This window comes from Moschus berezovskii, chromosome 6 (assembly GCF_049115385.1).
Source record: "Moschus berezovskii isolate FMDL1 chromosome 6, NW_MosBer_1.0, whole genome shotgun sequence".
NCBI lineage: Eukaryota > Metazoa > Chordata > Mammalia > Artiodactyla > Moschidae > Moschus > Moschus berezovskii.
In genome coordinates, this window is record NC_142465.1 from 33487631 (window position 1) to 33506723 (window position 19093).

General features: G+C 42.3%; 1 protein-coding gene across 3 annotated transcripts in view; it reads right to left on the bottom strand.

The window, feature by feature from the left end:
• Nucleotides 1-19093, bottom strand: part of DIP2B (DIP2 acetate--CoA ligase B (putative)) — a 228858-nt gene that overhangs the window by 106349 nt on the left and 103416 nt on the right. For all 3 annotated transcript variants that reach the window (XM_055395797.2, XM_055395794.2, XM_055395796.2), the window contains exon 2: nucleotides 11064-11135. In XM_055395797.2, coding sequence (XP_055251772.1) covers nucleotides 11064-11135 — 72 coding nt within the window. The remainder of the gene's footprint in view (nucleotides 1-11063; nucleotides 11136-19093) is intronic.

The following is a 19093-nucleotide window of genomic DNA, read 5'->3' on the forward strand; positions in this document are numbered from 1 at the left end:
GTTCTCTGAGCCTACATAATGAGGGATTTAATTTATACTATTTTAGGGACGGTCTTTTAAAAGGAGACTCTGATGTAGGTTTCTGTTAGGCGCAGGAGTGGTGGTGGTGGGGGTGTTCCTGGGGGAGGAGCTACTTTATACAAAAGCACAGTATTAGAAGTCCAGTGAGGGAGAAAACCTTGACAAGTCAGAGGAAGATCGAAGGGGCTGAAAGTGAGAGGAAAAGTGCAAGAGGTGGAGTGAGACAAAATGAGGCTGGAGAAGAAAAGCTGGGTCAGGAAACTCGTCCTAAACCAAAAGAGCAGCCTTTGAAGGGATTTGGACAGGCAGTGACAAAATAACAATGATAATACAGTTCTATGACTCTTTAAACTTTCAAAACACCATCACATTTTATATTCACAATAACATTATCTGATAGATACCATTAAGGAAGCAGGACACCCATCACAGAATAAATTTATTTTCCTACAGTGAGAGTGTGTCCATAATCACCTTGAATCATTATATCGTTATATAAACAGAGCCTCCACTCCCATCTCCACCCTCCACCCTAGGTGAAGGTACCCTGAATCACTCTGAGATTCTTCCCTGGGAGCTCACTGAGGAAAGCCTTCCTCAGAAGGCTGAGTGATTAACCAGCCCTACTGCCTCTGGGGAGGGAGGAAAGACTCTGCATTTCAAGTATGGAAAGGGGCCACCTGCCCATGATGAATCCTAGGGGTGGATTCTGGGAGGGAGGGAACTGGAGGTTCTGGGTCTGAGAAGCTTCCCTGGCCACTTGGCATCAGGAAAATGACTGTGTATGGGCTAAAAGAACACAACATCAAGAGCTTTGCCCTGAGAATTCAAGTGGGGTGTCTTGGCTGAGCCTAGCAGAGTGGGGTCCCTTCCTCAGAGTGGCTGAGGCAGGACCCAGGCTTAGCACTGGGTTAGCATTACTGATCACAAAGTAAGGGCTGGTTTTCAACAGCACCCCATGAGACACTGAGGGGCAGCAGTAGATAATGGGGCTCCTCCTTTTGGGATGTGGAAGCTGCACTGACCACCTCTTCTCCTGCACTACCGGTATCCCAGGGAGTTCCTGGATAATCCAAAAGGAAAGAGAAACCCAAGGGGAAAAACAGTGGATTTCCTTCTAATGAGGCATGCGGGGACAAATAAGATTGTAATGCATGCTCCAGTTCACAGTGACTGTACTACTGTCCAAACCTAGCAAATAAAAGGGCAGAACTGGGACTGGAATGTTCTTTTCGTTATGCCGTGATCCCCACTTGGGAAGGAACTTCTGTATTAAAATGTGATAGAGGAAACACAACAGATCCCACCATCCCACTCCCATAACAAAAAAAGGCACTCTGTCAGTTCAGTTCAGTCACGTCTGACTCTTTGCAACCCCACTGACTACTGCACGCCAGGTTTCCCTATCCATCACCCACTCCCGAAGCCTACTCAAACATATGCCCATCGCGTCAGTGATGCCAACCAACCATCTCATCCTCTGTCGTCCCCTGTTCTTCCCACCTTCAATCTTTCCCAGCATCAGGGTCTTCTTAAATGAGTCAGTTCTTTGTATCAGGTGGCCAAAGTATTGGAGTTTTAGCTTCAGCATCAGTCCTTCCAATGAAAATTCAGGACTGATTTCCTTTAGGATAGACTAGCTGGACCTCCTTGCAGTCCAAGGGACTCTCAAGAGTCTTCTCCAACACCACAGTTCAAAACCATCACTTCTTCGGCACTGTCTCTCACATCCATACATGACTACTGGAAAAACCATAGCTTTGACTAGATGGACCTTTGTTGGTAAAGTAATGTCTCTGCTTTTTAATATGCTATCTAGGCTGGTCATAGCTTTTCTTCCAAGGAGCAAGCGTCTTTTAATTTCAAGGCTGCAGTCAACATGTGCAGTGATTTTGGAGCCCGGAAAAAGAAGGTCTCTCACTGTTTCCATTGTTTCCCCATCTATTTGCCATGAAGTGATGGGACCAGATGCCATGATCTTCGTTTTCTGAATGTTGAGTTTTAAGCCAACTTTTTCACTCTCCTCTTTCACTTTCATCAAGAGGCTCTTTAGTTCTTCGCTTTCTGCCATAAGGGTGGTGTCATCTGCATATCTGAGGTTATTGATATTTTTCCCGGCAATCTTGATTCCAGCTTGTGCTTCATCCAGTCTGGCATTTCGCATGATGTACTCTGCATATAAATAGGCAAGGTGACAATATACAGCCTTTACATACTCCTTTCCCTATTTGGAACCAGTCTGTTGTTCCACGTCCAGTTCTAACTGTTGCTTCTTGACCTGCATACAGATTTCTCAAGAGGCAGGTCAGGTGGTCTGGTATTCCCATCTACTGAAGAATTTTCCACAGTTTGTTGCTGTGATCCACACAGTCAAAGGCTTTAGTGTAGTCAATGAAGCAAAAGTAGATGTTTTTCTGGAACTCTTGATTTCTCTATGATCCAACAGATGTAGGCAATCTGATCTCTGGTTCCTCTGCCTTTTCTAAGTCCAGCTTGGACATCTGGAAGTTCATGGTTCATGTACTGCTGAAGCCTGGCTTGGAGAATTTTGAGCATTACTTTGCTAGTGAGTGAGATGTGTGCAATTGTGCAGTAGTTTGAACATTCTTTGGCATTGCCTTCCTTTAGGATTGGAATGAAAACTGACCTTTTCCAGTCCTGTGAGTTTTCCAGATTTGCTGGCATATTGAGTGCAGCACTTTCATAGCATCATCTTTTAGGATTTGAAATAGCTCAACTGGAATTCCATCACCTCCACTAGACTTGTTCGTAGTGATGCTTCCTAAGGCCCACTTGACTTCACATTCCAGGATGTCTGGCTCTAGGTAAGTGATCACACCATTATGATTATTTGTCCACCTAATATTTACATAGCTGGGAATGTTCCACAGCATTCCAAAATGCTGTTCTTGATTTCAACAGCCAGTTTTAGGTTCATGTCCCTTTGCATTTCCTCAGTATTTTGTTTAGAACTTTCTTACAGGGCTTTTTTCCACTCTGTATTTTATGATTATTTGTATACCTATCTTATCTTTCCTATTAAAGTATAAATAAACTTGAGGTCAGAGATCTTAACTCACTTTGTATATCCTGCAGTAATTAACTGGGTCCTATACCGCAAGTACCCAAATTTTTGGTTAAGATAAATAATTATGATATTGTCTGTCTCTTCACTTCCATCAATGATTGGGGGAGTGGCTGGAAAAACCAAAGACAAAAATGAAGAGGTAACAACTGTTAATCTCAGAAGTCTGCTTATCTGTATATCTCTAAGCCACACAACGTTTATGCAAAAATTTGTGCCTCTCAAAATCTTTATACAATCATATGAGGTCATTAAGAAAAACAGGATCACAGACTAGCCTTGAGAGGAGTTATCACAGTCTTTAGAGAAAAAGGATAAAATTTCCAAGGCTTTCTTTTGTTTTGTTCTAACTTGATTATATACGCATTTGCACAATCTCAAAGGCAGGACTGAACTCAGAAGAGTTGTGATGGAAGGGGTGGGGAATAACTGGCAAGCTCAGCGTATGTACATACACTGGAACACTGGTGAGCAAATATCCTCCAGCAAAATAGGCAGCAACCACAAAAGGAATCTGAATTTGGGGAAAAAACTTTGGATCACCAGTACTTCTTACCAGGACAAGCTAGAAAATGTCAACACATAACCATATTCATAAACTGACATGTCTTACCCCTAAAAGGGCAGCAGGTAAGGGCCTGGGGAAAAAATAATTGAGGAAATCTAGGCCAGGAAGGAATATATAAAAGGCGAGATCCTCTTTTGAAGCAGAAGACAAATACAATTAAATGCAGTGAAAGACAGCAGGACAAAGTCAAAGGATGAAGGAAGAAAAAACAAATTCACAAAGGTCACAATGATCTCAAACACACGAAGACTGAATGGAATGTGTACATCAATGCCATCAAAAACAGAAGCTGCAGTAATGTCCTAAAGCAAAGGATGTGGGTCCAAGAGAAGATGAGGTTGTTGGACTTCATGGCAGTTTTAAATAGTGTAGATTTGCAAAACAGAGCTGAGACAGGGCTCTACCTTGGAACCTCCCAGAGTTAATCTAATCGGGCTGTGATAAGAGACTGTTTGATCAGCTTGCTGGTGCACAGCCAGCAAAAGAGGCACTGACGTCTTTGAAATCTTTCAGGTTGGTAGAAACGATCTTTGCACAAGTTTTGAACAATCCTCAAATAGAAATGTTAGAATAAAGTATTCGGATTAAACATGGCAGAATAACACATCTCCCTATCCCCTGCGCCTTCCCAAAACACTACTAGAAAGATAATGAAGGCCTGTAGCGGGATAAAGGAACAATCAGTGCAGGAAGAGAGATGGCATCAAGAGTTGTCTCTAGAAATAACAATAAAATGATGGATTAACTGTTTAAAAAAAAAAAAAAGGAAATGTAATCCTAATAAACCAAGTGATGTAGCTGTGAATAATATTTATATAACCAAAATAAAGCAAGCACTGAATGCTGATTTAGCAATAACAAAAGTAATACACTGAACCACAGTGCACAATGAGTATGAGATGGGAGATGAGAAGGAAGGATAAAGGGAAAAGGAGTGTGTGGTCCCCAGGTGGTTGGGGAGGAATGAGTAAGAAGGAAAAATTCTAATCGTTGATGGTAGGAAATGAATAAATAATGTCTCAAGTTGGGGAAAAAAAAGTCAAGAAGTACTGGTAAAATGTTATACAGAAATAGAGGTAAACACCAGAAGAAACGGTTAAAACAGTTGAAAGAAGTAGTCTCTGGGGAAGAAGAGGACACCGTTTATTTTTGCTGTTGCTACAAACCTCACAGTAGTATTTGATTATTTAAAACAGATCCATTAATTTCATTTTGAAAATAAAAAAGTGAAGAGGAATGCTAAATCTCCAGTGAAAATCAATATGCTCTGTACAATCTCTTGAGATTTAGTAGATCTAAATGAAAAGATCTACTGAAGGTGGAGAGAAGTTGCCAGGACCAATAATTCTCCAATCCGTAGAGTAGCCTGCTTCTTTCATTACCTGACACGTTCATCTTCACAGATGTTTGTGTGCTGAGTCACGCAGTCATGTCTGACTCTTTGCAACCCCATGGACTGTAGCCCACCAGGCTCTTCTCTCCTCGGATTTACCAGGCAAGAATACTAGAGTGGGTTGCCATTGACTTCTCCAAGGGGATCTTCCTGACCTGGGGATAGAACCCGCGTCTCCTGCACTGGCAGGTGGATTCTTTACCACTGCGCCACCTGGGAAGCCGACATGTTTATGCAAGGAAATATTTCTAAATTCTAAATGTTCCTTGTTTAGTTCCATCCACTGTGTGCCAGATACTCATGCCACAAATTGGGGATGTAAAGAATTAAAAATAAAAATAAAAGAAAATGTTCCTGATTTTAAAGACCTTGTAAGTCCTGTATGGGAAAAATACACATGAACAAATCATAATCTTTAGGGCTGTGAGAGAGAGATTCTTAAAAATGCAACTCAGATCATGCGAGTGCGGACTGTTAGAGCTGGTCAAGGAAGCCGTCTTAGTGTCAGTCCTAGTTGAGCAAACCCCGAGCAGACAAGAGAGCAAGCCAGGGATCTCAGGCTGTCTTGTCCAATGCTAGTTGCTTGTCTCAACAGTACTTGGGACACAGAAAGCACTTAGTAAACACATGCTGACCTGAGGTTCTGTCAGCAACCCCATATCAAAATACAATAAACTCTTTTCTATTAAAGCCACTTGGAAATAATCAGCTACTTGTATCCAAAGTATCTTCAAGATTAGACTACAGGATCAGACTGGGATGCTATCTCACTACACAAAACCTTTCATTTTCCTCTAACTCCAAGAATGTCCAAGAGTGACTAATTTACAGAGGAGGGAGAGCATATGTGGTTTGAAAATTCAATTCTTTGGGCCATGCCAAAAGACAGTTAATTTCTGGCCTCTTCTCTCTGAGAAGCTGCTAACTAAGGCACGTGGGAAGCTGTAGATCTAGACTCTCACAGCTTCCAGTGACTGAACGATGTTCTATGGGTTACTCCTTTCGAAGAGCATATGGCTCAGAACAAGGAGATATAGAGCTTTTCTGGTGGTCCAATGGTTGAGAATCTGCCTGCCACTGCAGGGGACATGGATTGAACCGCTGGTGTGGGAAGATTCCACATGCTATTGGGCAGCTGAGTCCATGTGCCACAACCACTGAAGCCCAGGCACCCTAGAGTCCACACGGTGCAACAAGAGAAACCGTGACAGTGAGAAACCCGCACACCACAACCAGAGAGCAGCCCCTGCTCGCTGCAACCTGAGACAAGCCCCTGCAGCAACGAAGACCCGGCACAGCCAAAAATAAATAATTTAAGACAAGAACAAGGAGATAAGTGCCTGCCACATCCCCATTTCTCCCTATCTCTCACAGGGAGAGCACCTTGAGGCCCTGGATATGGTTTTAATCTTTATCAAGATACGAATTTCACACAGCCTGGCCCTTAAATATCAGAGAAAATTTGGGTTTGGTGTAAAGAAACAATAATCAGTTCCAATGCTGGTGGGTTTAAGTGACTTTCAAGGGTAGTTCTGACACATCAGATTGGTTATGGACAGGGAGGCCTGGCATGCTATGATTCATGGGGTCGCAAAGAGTCGGACACGACTGAGCGACTGAATTGAAATGAAGTTTAAAATCTAGCCCCTGTGGTGATAGTGAATTAAGCTATGTTTATTACCCCAAACTGTCCTTACTCAATTTCCACTAAGTATTTTCTTCAACCTTGTGTTCTTGTCCCTATTTCCCCATTTTTCCTGTTAGATTGATTTTTTTTTTCTGAAGTCCTATTGTAAAGATTCATATAACATTTGTAAAAAAATCTAAAATATACATAAATATGCACCCCAAGATAACTCCAGATCAATTCTGTACAGAAAATCACTCACTAAATTTTCAGATAAGCATGTGCACGTAATTGTTCCAGCAGTACAATGTTGCAGGCAGTATTAATTTTTCTTTCAAGAGAGATTAGTGGAGAATGTTACTTTTATACACTATACTCAAGGAGCCACCCTCAATGGAGCACCTCAAAACTGGAAACAATGAAATCCAACTAGATGACAGTGTTTGAAAGAGGCTGAACCCCTTCAGTTCACAAAGAGTCGGACATGACTGAGCGACTGAACTGAACCCCTCCAGAAGTAAGAAGTAGCAAACTCCTACTGACTTTCATTTCATTTCATTCTATTCAGTAAGCTTAAAATCTGGGCTTCCCAGAGGCTCAGCGGTAAAGCATCTACATGCAATGCAGGAGACTCAGGTTCGATCCCTGGCTCGGGAAGATCTCCTGGGGTAGCAAATGGCTACCCCACTCTAGTATTCTTGCCGGGAGAATCCCATGGACAGAGGAGCATGGCAGGCTACAGTCCATAGGGTTGTAGAGAGTTGGATATAACTGAGAACGCATGCATGCATGCAGGCATAAAATCTTCATTAAATCCAACGTCATTTAACAAAAAACAACCAAACTAAATACCTCCTTCAAAATCTACAAAGATACATGAGGTAAAAATGTCGAAGGATAATCTTTTCTTTTGCTACAGAACCTGTATAATATAATCAGCCCTACAAACAATCCATTTCTGGGAAAGATTAGTAGGTTTAAGAACAAAGGTGGGAAAAGTGATAAATGCAAATTGAGAGAATTTTTTTACCACTAAGAAACTCCAATTAAAATATGTAACTATTGCAAGATGAACTTCAGGAAGAAGGAAATTGAACCGAGAGGAAAGAGTCATATATGCAAAGGAATAGTGAACAAAGAAACAGATATTAACTACTATTAACTACACAGAACAATAATAACTAATAATTCAGGGGGTATGAACACAAGGAGGTACTAAAAATGCATTTGTTCTTAAAGTCCACGTGTTGTTTGGGAAGAGAATTAAAGTTCTAATTGTGACTTGATTTTGAACAGGCATGTTCTCCGACCACAGTCAAATGGAGAAACACTCACCTTTGAAAAGAAAACTGAAAACCTAAGCATCTGACTCAGGAAACTTAGAAAAGGAGTGTAAGGAAGGAAAAACATAGAGAAGCTGAAAATGATGAATGAAAAAATAAAGACATACTAAAAAGAAGATCAACGAAATAAAAAGCTTGTTCTTTGAAATGACAAATCTCTGGGAAGACCGATCAAGAGAAAAAAAGAGAAAAGATAAAAGAGTTATACACAAACAAAGCAAAAGCTTTAAAAATAAAGAGAATACTGTCATTAACAATAAATTTGAAAACTTATACAAAACAGACAAATTCCTAGAAAAATTAAACTTATAAAAACTGACTCATGAAGAAGCAGAAAATGTAACTTGGTAACAGGCAAGAGACGGGGAATGAAGAGACTGCTGAGATGACTTTTGAGTCTAGTTGTTGGGCTTATGAACGGGAGTTCTATTCACTCAGAAGTGGAAACTAGAAGTCTGGGAGACGCTGGATAATGTATTAATAATTTTGTGTGAATGTACACAGGTAGGGAGGGGAAGGTGCTGGTGGTACAGGTAGTGTGAGCTTAAGTTATACATAACATTTAATGGTTTTGTTTGTATATGTTGAAATGAAGGTTCCTTTAAGATATATAATGGAGTTGTTAAATATGCAGTTGGATCTATGATCAGGAGTTCAGGAGAGATCTGAGTTGAAGACTCATATTTGGGAGTTATCTATAAATGATAATTAAAGCCACAGGGATGGCTGAAAAGCTCTAGAGAGACAGAGCATTGTTTCTCCATACCAGCAACTGCAGCATCACCTGGGAACCTGACACAAATGCAAATTCTCAAACCTCAACCTGGACCAACTGAATCAGAAACGCTGAGAATGGACAGGGTCCTGCAATCTGTATTTACAAGAAGTTCTCCAGTGATCCCAAGGCAGGCTAAAATCTGAGAACCACTGCTGTAGAGTGAGAGGTCAAGAGGGCTTGAGGCTTTGCCTTGAGAATGCCAAGATTTAACAGAGGAGGAGCCCGCAAAGACGACTAGGAGCAACAGGGAGAGGGGAGTGAGAAAACGCGGAGGTGTTTCTAAAGCCGTGTTTCAAGAGGTAAAGTGGCAAGGGACTGGGACAGGCTGAGAAGTGAACAGGTGCTGAGAAAACAGGGATAACAAGCAGAGACAGTTCTCAGCATTTAGAACTGCTACTTACAGCACTTAGAATTGCTATCCATGGTGATAAGAAAAAGCAGACCAACTTTTTGTTGGCTTTATTACCGCTTTTCAAATTTCTACAGATTCTGCACCCCTCACTGCCTGCACCAGGGTGGCTCACTCCCACTGCCTTGTCCTTGGTGTCACTGGGTATAAGGTTTCTGAAAAGGGAGGAGGGGATGGGATCCAAAGCACTGGTGGAAGGACTGCCCTTGGCTAGGACGGAGAGATCACATTTTCAACCAGAAGGCAGGAGGTCATGAACATGATGGGCACTAATATGGTGAGTTTGAAGTTCTGACAGCAGGAAGCTGAAAGAGCCGCCATCAAATGACTTCTATTTCCCCCATGAGGTCACGTGCACAACCATCCCTGCTGTGCGATGCCATGTCACACTCCCTTGGCCGTCGTCTGATTCGTCAAATCCGTGCTCACTAAGCAACGTTCTATACGTGATCAAGCTCCCCATGTAGGCCTGCCCGTGGGGCAAGAATGTGCTGACCACACAGACTAGAGTGTGTCTCAGTCGTTTCTCGTAGTAAATTGATAAACTGGTTTTTGAACATGATTTAGTTTCTATATAACCTGACTACAGAGAGCAGACGGAGCATGGTCCTTTTTATAGTTACATTCCTCACTGAGTTATTTTCTCAGGATCTGATTGCTTTTGCACAAAGTGACTACAGTAAATCTCTGGGCCTACAGAGGCATGGGCCAGATCCATAATTAAGCAGCCAATCAGAGGACTCCCCTTCTGTGTCATGCCTTGCTCAGCAAAAGCTGGCTTTTCATTAGCTGTCGCTGGCCTGATTTCTACCTCTTTTCTCTCAATTCATTTCTATATCCATCTGTTCATTAAGATACATTAAAATGGCTATCTAGGCATTGACCTACTAGTTTTTACAGGGAGGAATTTCCAAGAATAATGCAGTAAATAAACCAAGGACTTTGGTAAAATCTATTCGTATACCACCATTATTTACTTATTTATTCCACTATCCATTCAACAAATATTCACAAACTATATACCTTGTGCAAGGCTTAACATTAGAACCACAGGGGTTCCAAAGTCCTCAAGGGATTTATAATCCAGAAATAAAAGCAATGATTATTAGTTCCACAAAAAACAGTCATGTGGAAACAGACTCTGATTGCAGAGGGGAAATGAGAAATAAAGAAAAAATTCCTCATAGTAAAAGTGATTAAAGTAGAAACGGGCCATCAGAGGAAATCCTGGATGCTGAGTAACTTCAAAAATATGATGACTTAGAAACAGACAGCCTTGCCGAGAGGCAAAGGTTCCAGCAACCCGTCTGGAAATAAGCACAAAAGTGACTCAGGACTTTCTGATATTTAAAGAACATGCCAGTCTTTTTGTACAAGTCAGGCTGCGAAAAGGTTTATTCAGGGTTCTTATCCCCAAATCCCCAGGTACTGCAATCTTTGGGTTGTCCCGCAATACTGAATCTGTTCCTCCTTCTTATCTTCGCCTCCCTTGCTTCTCTCCAGCACAGTTCATACTCAAGCATTAGATACAGTTTTTCTATGACCTAGAATCTTCTGCCATTGAATCATGTCAGCGACACACAGACACAGTGACTATCACCCAAGTTCTGTATGAATGATTTGATGACCTTGGGTATTTTTAAAGTGCCTACTACATAGCAGATGCTCAATTAAGATCCATTTCCTCCTTTCTTTCCTTCTGTTTTTTTTTTTTTCCCCTTCCCTGGTGAGGAAGGGAGGGAAAAAACAGGAACCAACAAAAAAGGCAGATCTCCAGTGAGATAGCATTCATTAGTGTAAAAATACTGAGAAGGTTTAAAACCACTTCGCATTACGTACCTTGTGTCTGCGGGATGTAAGGAGACAGGAGTTTTGACCTTTTCTTTTCATATCCCTTCTGTGTGATGTCCCCTAAAATAGCAAGAACAGAAATAGGTTACTCATTATTCTTACTCTGTGGTTGTTCACTGTAAAAATAAAATTAATTACAGAGTGTTACAGAATTACCACATAGAGAGTAGGGAAAAAAATGTATGCTTCTTTGCCAAGGATTTTGCTATGTGTGATTTCCCACAGGCTTGGAGCTGACTTCTTGTGGAAAATTGCAGGGCTGGCCCCTCCCTACACCAATCTAGTGGCTCAACGTGCTACATTCCATGTCAGAGATCCCCAAGTTCCTGGGCACCCCTTGTTTCCATGGCATTTAAGATATACTAAAATGGAATGTGCCAAAGGCTAGCAGACAAATGATCTTTCTCTCCAAGGTTACACTCTGACCAAATGAATGCAATTGACTTGGGAGGTATTCAATTACACAGCAATACAGAACCGCATAAAATCACAAGTCTAGTTAAGGGGAGAAGTCAAGGTTCAGGCACCGGGATGGGATTTCTGAAAGTCCCTTCTGCACCCTAGGACCTGTGCTGGAACCCGGGGCTGGAATTCCCACATCTTCTCCACTTGGTTCACTGGTTTGTATTTTTGATATATGTGTATGTCTTTTTCACAAGGTTAAATGGAAAAGTATACCTGAAGCACACAAAACAGTACATACATGATAAATGCAGTAAAGATAAAACTGATTAACAGAGGAGAAACTATGGCGCTGAAGACCAAGAAATCTGATTCGTCCTAAAGAAAGGGTAGAAAACGGATGGGCAGAGAGCAGGGTTAAAAAGACCAGGAAATCAGCAGGAGAACAAAGGGACAATCAAGGGACAGTGAGTAACTCAAAGCTGGGGGAATAAATATATCCGGTGAATAAATATATGCGATGGTGGGGGAGGAAGCCCATACTGATGGACAGAGATTTGAACTCATGTGTGATGAACATCAGACATGTCGGTCTCAGCATTTGACTGATGGAGCAGATGGGGGAGATGAAGCAGGGCTCACTGAACAGCTTAAACGGAGGGGTAACACTCGCAGATCATAGAGTGCAGCAAGTTCACTCTTTCTGAGGAATGTGGAACCAAGGGTAGAAGCCAGAGAGAAAAGTGCTTGCCCTGCTGCTACTATAGTGAGCTGGGCAAGATACTAGTAGCTTAAATCAAAGATAGAGGTAGAAGGGATGAAAAGAAGTGACTGGATTAAGAGAGACACTAGAGAGGAAAACTAAGTAGGATTTGATGACTGATTCAGTGTAGGATGGAGGTTTCTGGCTGGAGCAACCAGGCAGATGGTCATGATATTCTCTGACAGAGATACACCCCAAGAACTGGGTTGAAGAAGATAAGAGTTGAGCTTATTAGGAAAATTCTATGAGACACACAAGAGAAGATGTCCAATCAACAGTTGGCTATATGAATCTAGAACTTTGGAAAGAGATACAGATTTGGAACTATAAGGATATAGATGAAAAATAATACAATCTCTAGAGAAATGTGGTGATTTCTATCAAAATTCAGATTCATCAACTGCACTTCTAGAAATTTATTCAATGATAAAATTCACAGCGGTGTACAAAAATCAACATAAGACTATTCTCTGAGTTATTCTTTGAATGGAAACACTGGAAGGACTCTAGACACTTATGTTATAGACCATCTGTATCAGTGGCTTTCAAAGTGGAATGACTCTACCCTCGAGGGGACAACTGACAATGATTAAACAGGGGTTCAATCCCTGGTCCAGGAAGACTCCACAAGACTTGGAGCAACTAAGCCCATGCGCCACAACTACTGAGCCCATGGGCCTAGAATCTATGCTCTGCAACAAGAGAAACCACCGCAATGGGAAGCCCACCCACCCCAACTAGAGAGACCCTACGTGCAGCAATAGACACATTTTCGTCACAACTAGAGGACGGGGTGCTACTGGCTTTTAAAAGATATAGGCCAGATGCTGCTAAACATCCTGCAACGCACAGGACAGGTCTACAACAAACAATTAGCCAGTCCAACATGTCAGTAGCACTGAGGATGAGAAACCTTGATCCACATAAAATTTTGCAGGTATTCCTAATGTACTGCCTCAAGAAGCTGTCTAAAATATATTAAGGGTAAAAGGTAAGCTGCAGAACAGTAGGTATAATAGGATCTAATTCTTTTTTAAAAAGTAACATGTTTGTATATATAAAGAAAGAAGTCTAGAAGAGCATATATACTTTAAAGCGTTTGACCAAAAAAAGTCTGAATGACTTCTATAATCTCAATAAAGTTTTTTTTCCTGAAGAACAAAGGGTTTAGGACTTTCCTGGTGGTCCAGTGATTAAGGATCTGAGCTTCTAGTGCATGGGGCTCAGGCTTGATCAGGGAACTAAGATCTCACATGCTGTAACTAGGAGTTTGCGTGCTGCAACTAAGACCCAGCACAGCCAAATAAATAAGTGAAACAAATATTAAAAAAAAAAAAAAGAAGAAGAAGAATGAAGGGTTCTGGGCTTCCCTGGTGGTCTAGTGGTTAAGAATCCATCTCCAATTCAGGGAACATCAGTTCAATCCCTGGTCCAGGGAGATTCCACAAGACTTGGAGCAACTAAGCCCATGCGCCACAACTACTGAGCCCGTGGGCCCAGAATCCATGCTCTACAACAAGAGAAACCACCGCAATGGGAAGCCCACCCACCCCAACCAGAGAAAGCCTACATGCAGCAATGAAGGCCCAGTACAGTCAATAAATAAATAAACAAACACAACTTGGAAAGAAAAAAAGAGCCTGTTCAGCTTCTTTAAAAAAAAAAAAAGATGAATGGTTCTGTAGGTATATATTTGTTAATATGATAAGATGGTCACAATTTATAACAGAAAAAAAGGAACTATACTAAATAGTATATGCAGCATATTCAATTTTGGAATTAAAAATATTTTTATACATACAGGTATACACAGAAAAAGAAAATCTAAATTTTAAACACCAAAATGTTAACAATGGTTACCTAATACTTGCAAGATTACAGATTGGTTTCAGCTTTTTGTCAATTTTGCTTGCCTGTCTTTTCTAATTTTTCTACAATGAGCATCCATTATTTCAAGAAACGATAAAGATTTTAAAATTGCAATCATGACTACTTACTAAACTGTACAAATTTAACCACAGTGGCCCTTCATCTCTGCTTTCCTAGTGAAATAAGAGAAACCCACAGTGCATTTTTGTTAATAAAAACCAAGCCTTGTCAAATTAGCAAACTGAAGAGTTTAGGTCATCTCTAACAATACACAAAACTAGCAGGGATGTGGGAGCCTACCAAGGAAACCTTCCTAAGAAGCAGGAAATCATGTCTTTCATTGAAAAAGAAAGAAGCATTCTCCTGTCCTATCCACACTCTCAAGCTCTCCAGTCTCCACCACACACTCTCTCTTACTCACTCTCTCACTGACTCGCACACACCATTCCTTTAAGGGCACAAAGACCTCTTCTGCTGCCTCAGAACACATCTGGTAAAGTAAAAAGCCTTCAAAAGCTTTCTTCAGTGCTTTGACTGCCAACCATTCACTGTCAGTAACTGACAGACTTGGTATCTTGGACATTAATCAACTACCAACCAACTCGAGGTGTGAAAAAAGTCAATCAAGAGAGTCTAATTCAGCCATGCCAATTAGCTCCATTTGTTCCATAAACGAGAAAAGACACTGAAGCGCTCTAGGAGAAGACACCCTGCAGAGAGAAGTGAGGACTCCGGTGATATCACTTACAAATGCCCCCTTCTTCTTCTCTGGGTACAAGACCTGCTCAAAGTCCCCTCCTCTGTGACACCTGCCACCGTTTGCTAGCCACTTCCCCCTGGTGCCCCCGTCGGCTCTGCACACACGTCTGTGATGGCACCAAGCACATCACTGGTGCTTTGTTTACACACCTGTGTCCCTACCAGACGGTGCACTTGAGGGCAGCTGTGCCTTGCTCATCTCTACAGCCTGCCCACAGCCTGGCACAATAGACACTTGTTGAATGAGTGACTGAATGAATTGGGAAAACGAAGGCACTGAGGGAATAATAAATCAGAGACACACGTTTGGGTGGGAAACTGGGAATGGCAGAAAAAGAGGTCTTTACGTTTAGGAGGAGCAGAAATGCCCAGGGAGAGAAATTTAGTGAACCAAAAAGTTTACTGAAACTTGACAGGTAGACCTCAAAGCTGGCCAGAAAAGCAAGAGAGGAATAAATAATACATAAATCACTGGGCACTGAAGCGGAAGGAACTCTACCAGATAGCAATGTATCCCATAGCCAGAGAGCAAGACCAGACAAGGAATTCAGTTATCCCACATAACTGAATTTGTTATCCACATTGCTGTCATTGCCTCCTCCAGCCTGTGCTCTTATCACTCTCACCACCTGCTGCTAAGAATTTTTTGGGGCACTAAAGCAATGCTTGCTAAACTCTTCCAGTTTTTAAGAATCACCAAGGAACGAGTAAAAATACAAATTCCCAGGCCCTTCCCTTGAAGATTCTGATTCACTAAGTCTCGGTTAAAACCCAGATACCTGCTTTTCTAACAAGTGCCTTCCAATGAGTCTTAAAGATCAGGAAGTTTGCCAATGACTGCACTAAAGAACTCTGGAGCATGCTGGGCAGTTGCGCTGACAACGTGAGGAGGGTGCGTGAGGGGAAGGCTGTCTGGGCAACGTGGCCTCGAGGGACAGCATGGAACCCGGGGAGCTGACAGATACTAAGTCACATCACAGGCACTCTTACAACCGATTTTTGGCCATCTGGCATACGGAGCAAAAAGGAGTGTCATAACTAGACCTGTATAAAATTTGCATTAAAATGGCACAAAGCTAAGTTAAACCTGTTGTTCAAGTTTTCTGAGTACTGAACAAATATAGGGAGGATGAGCCTTCCCCTCCAACTGGGGTAACGTATTAATATTTCTCCACCGATATGAACATTCAGAAGAGCAGCCACTTCCTGAGGTCTAGAGGCATGAAGGCACCAGGCCTGATGAGACAGTGACCCAAGACTGTCTAGATGCTTCAGCACCACTACAGTCTTGAGCCAACACTAGACCTATGGAAAGATGGGTGTCAGGGGTGGGAAAGAAAGGAAATAATATGTTCCCAACTTCTCTGCTTGCCACCTGGGATCAATGCAAGTGGCTTGGCATGGGCAGCCCACAAATCATCTCCAAGCAGATCGACAGAGCGCCTGGGAGGAGGCGGGTGTGCGCCTGCCAGCCAACCCAGCCTCTTCAAGGTCAGTGGTGACAGGAGGAATCATCCCACGAGTCAGTTAGCTGTTCGAGGGGAGTGTATGTTTACACTGGTGGGGCGGCACGACGCTGTGGTTCAGAACCTACAGCTAGACACAGCCGCACCTGCAGCACAGCCTCACCACTTCCTGGCTATCTGACTCTAAACAAGTTTCATTTAACCTCTTGATGAGTCTCGATTTCCATGTCTGCAAAGTGAGGAAGAACAGTATCTACCTTGCAAAGTTTTTATCTGTGGTTAAAAGTACTCAGTATGGGCTCTTGGTAACTGACAATTCCAACAGCCACAAACATTTATTGATGGCCTACCCTACTGGCTAGGTAGGGTCTAGGGTGAGCAATGTGTTCAAAGAGGAGATGAAGCAGACAGGCATCACTAATTCTCCACAGTGTGGAGTGGGCTGTGGGAGAAGGAAGGGTTGTGTTCTCCGCTTGGGGAGGGAAAGGAAAGTTGGGACAGTGCAGTGGCATGTGGTTTGGGTCTGGGCTTTCTAATATCAGAACTAGGACCTGAACTTGTAAAGATGCAGTCACTTAGTGGTTCACTGGTTTTCCTCTGCTGTGTGGGTATGGCCATGTTTGGCAGTTCCTTTATGATTCTCATCTCCCAGAGAGAGCAGAGCAATGCTAAGTAGTTCTCACAGATGACCTTGGGCAGCACCCTGAGCAATTAGGTGCTAAATAAACACAGGGTCTGAGAAATTCTGGAGGCCCACCAAGTCAGATGTATATAGGGTGTTGTTGGACAGAGAGCAAGAATTACAGCTCCAGCCATAATCTCTTTCTGCTCCAAAGGAAATAAAAAGGGATGTGCCATGGAGCCCAGCCTCAAAGTCACACCTAGTCAGAGGGGATAATAGCTGGGGGATCTGGAAGATGCTGTAAAAAAAATATTTTTGAGCACTGAATGGATGATATAGAGTGTTAAGCAAAGATGAATAAAACGGTATCCATGTCTTCAAGAAGTTCCAGGTCTAGGGACTTCCCTGGTGGTCCAGTGGCTAAGACTCCACACTCCCAATGCAGGGGGCCCAGGCTTAATCCCTGGTCAGGGAACTAGACCACACATTCTGCAACAAATGATCAAAGATTTCAAGTGTTGCAACCAAGATCCCACACGGCCAAATAAATAAATATTAAAGGGGAAAAAAAAAAAAAGGAAGTTCCAGGTCTAAACAAATAATTACAATAAAAGTGACAGGGAAGACACTAGAGATTAAGTACAAAGTTCTACGTGAGTATGAAGGAAATAATGGTGATAAAAGATAATTATAATATTCAGTAAGAATAAGTACATAGCAACAACACTCATCAAGGGCTTACCCGGTATCAGGCTCTGTTAGAAGAGGCTCAGGTAGTTTCATCAGCTGCTACTACCATCATTCCCTATGTTACAGGTGAAGATACTGAGACACAGCAAGTTCAAGCAACTTGCGCACAATCATACTTAGTAAGTGCTAGGATCAGGAACTGAACTCAGAGAGACTTGGCTCCAGGAGCCCCCCTCTTAAACACAACACTGTATTCATTTTCAGTTCGAAGTTCCAAATTCAGCTCTAGAGAGACTGGGATGACTTCACAGAAGTTGCTCTTGGGCTGGGTCTTGAAAGATGACAGAGAGATAGACACTGAGGGTGAAGACACGACTTCTCAAACCCTCAGCTGTGAAAGAGAATGGCATTCCTGGAGCAACAGGCAGATATGTAAAGTTGTAAATTCAATCTCCCATGAACCAGGAAGGAAAATGGCCTTACTGCTGCTCCTGCAGGCCCAGGCAGACAGGAGGATCAACATGGGATCCTCAGACACTTGAAACTTAGGACCGATATTTATCTCACAGGTCATCAGTTTACTTCTCTCTTCATTAAATGCCTCTAAAGTGAAGTCGCTCAGTCGTATCTGACTCGTAGCAACCCCATGGACTGCAGCCTACCAGGCTCCTCCGTCCATGGGATTCTCCAGGCAAGAGTACTGGAGTGGGTTGCCATTTCCTTCTCCAGGGGATCTTCCTGACCCAGGGATCGAACCCGGATCTCCCGCATTGTAGACAGATGCTTTACCGTCCGAGCCACGAGGGAAGTCAATACAATAAGGCCATCATTCTAAATTTTCAAAATATTCTGACAATTCATTTAATCTGCCATAAAGTCCTCTTCAATAAACAGGAAACGTGTTACCTTTATGACAGAACAAGAAACTGAGATACGAAAAGATAAATGTCTTGTATCAATAACCTCAGATATGCAGATGACACCACCCTTATGGCAGAAAGTGAAGAGGAACTAAAAAGCCTCTTGATGAAAATGAAAGAGGAGAGTGAAAAGGTTGGCTTGAAGCTCAACATTCAGAAAACAAAGATCATGGCATCTGGTCCCATCACTTCATGGGAAATAGATGGGGAAACTGTGGAAGCAGTGTCAGACTTTATTTTTTTGGGCTCCAAAATCACTGCGGATGCTGATTGCAGCCATGAAATTAAAAGACGCTTACTCCTTGGAAGGAATGTTATGACCAACCTAGATAGTATGTTAAAAAGCAGAGACATTGCTTTGCCAACCAAGGTCCGTCTAGTCAAGGCTATGGTTTTTCCCGTGGTCATGTATGGATGTGAGAGTTGGATTGTGAAGAAAGCTGATCGCCGAAGAACTGATGCTTTTGAACTGTGGTGCTGGAGAAGACTCTTGAGAGTCCCTTGGACTGCAAGGAGATCCAACCAGT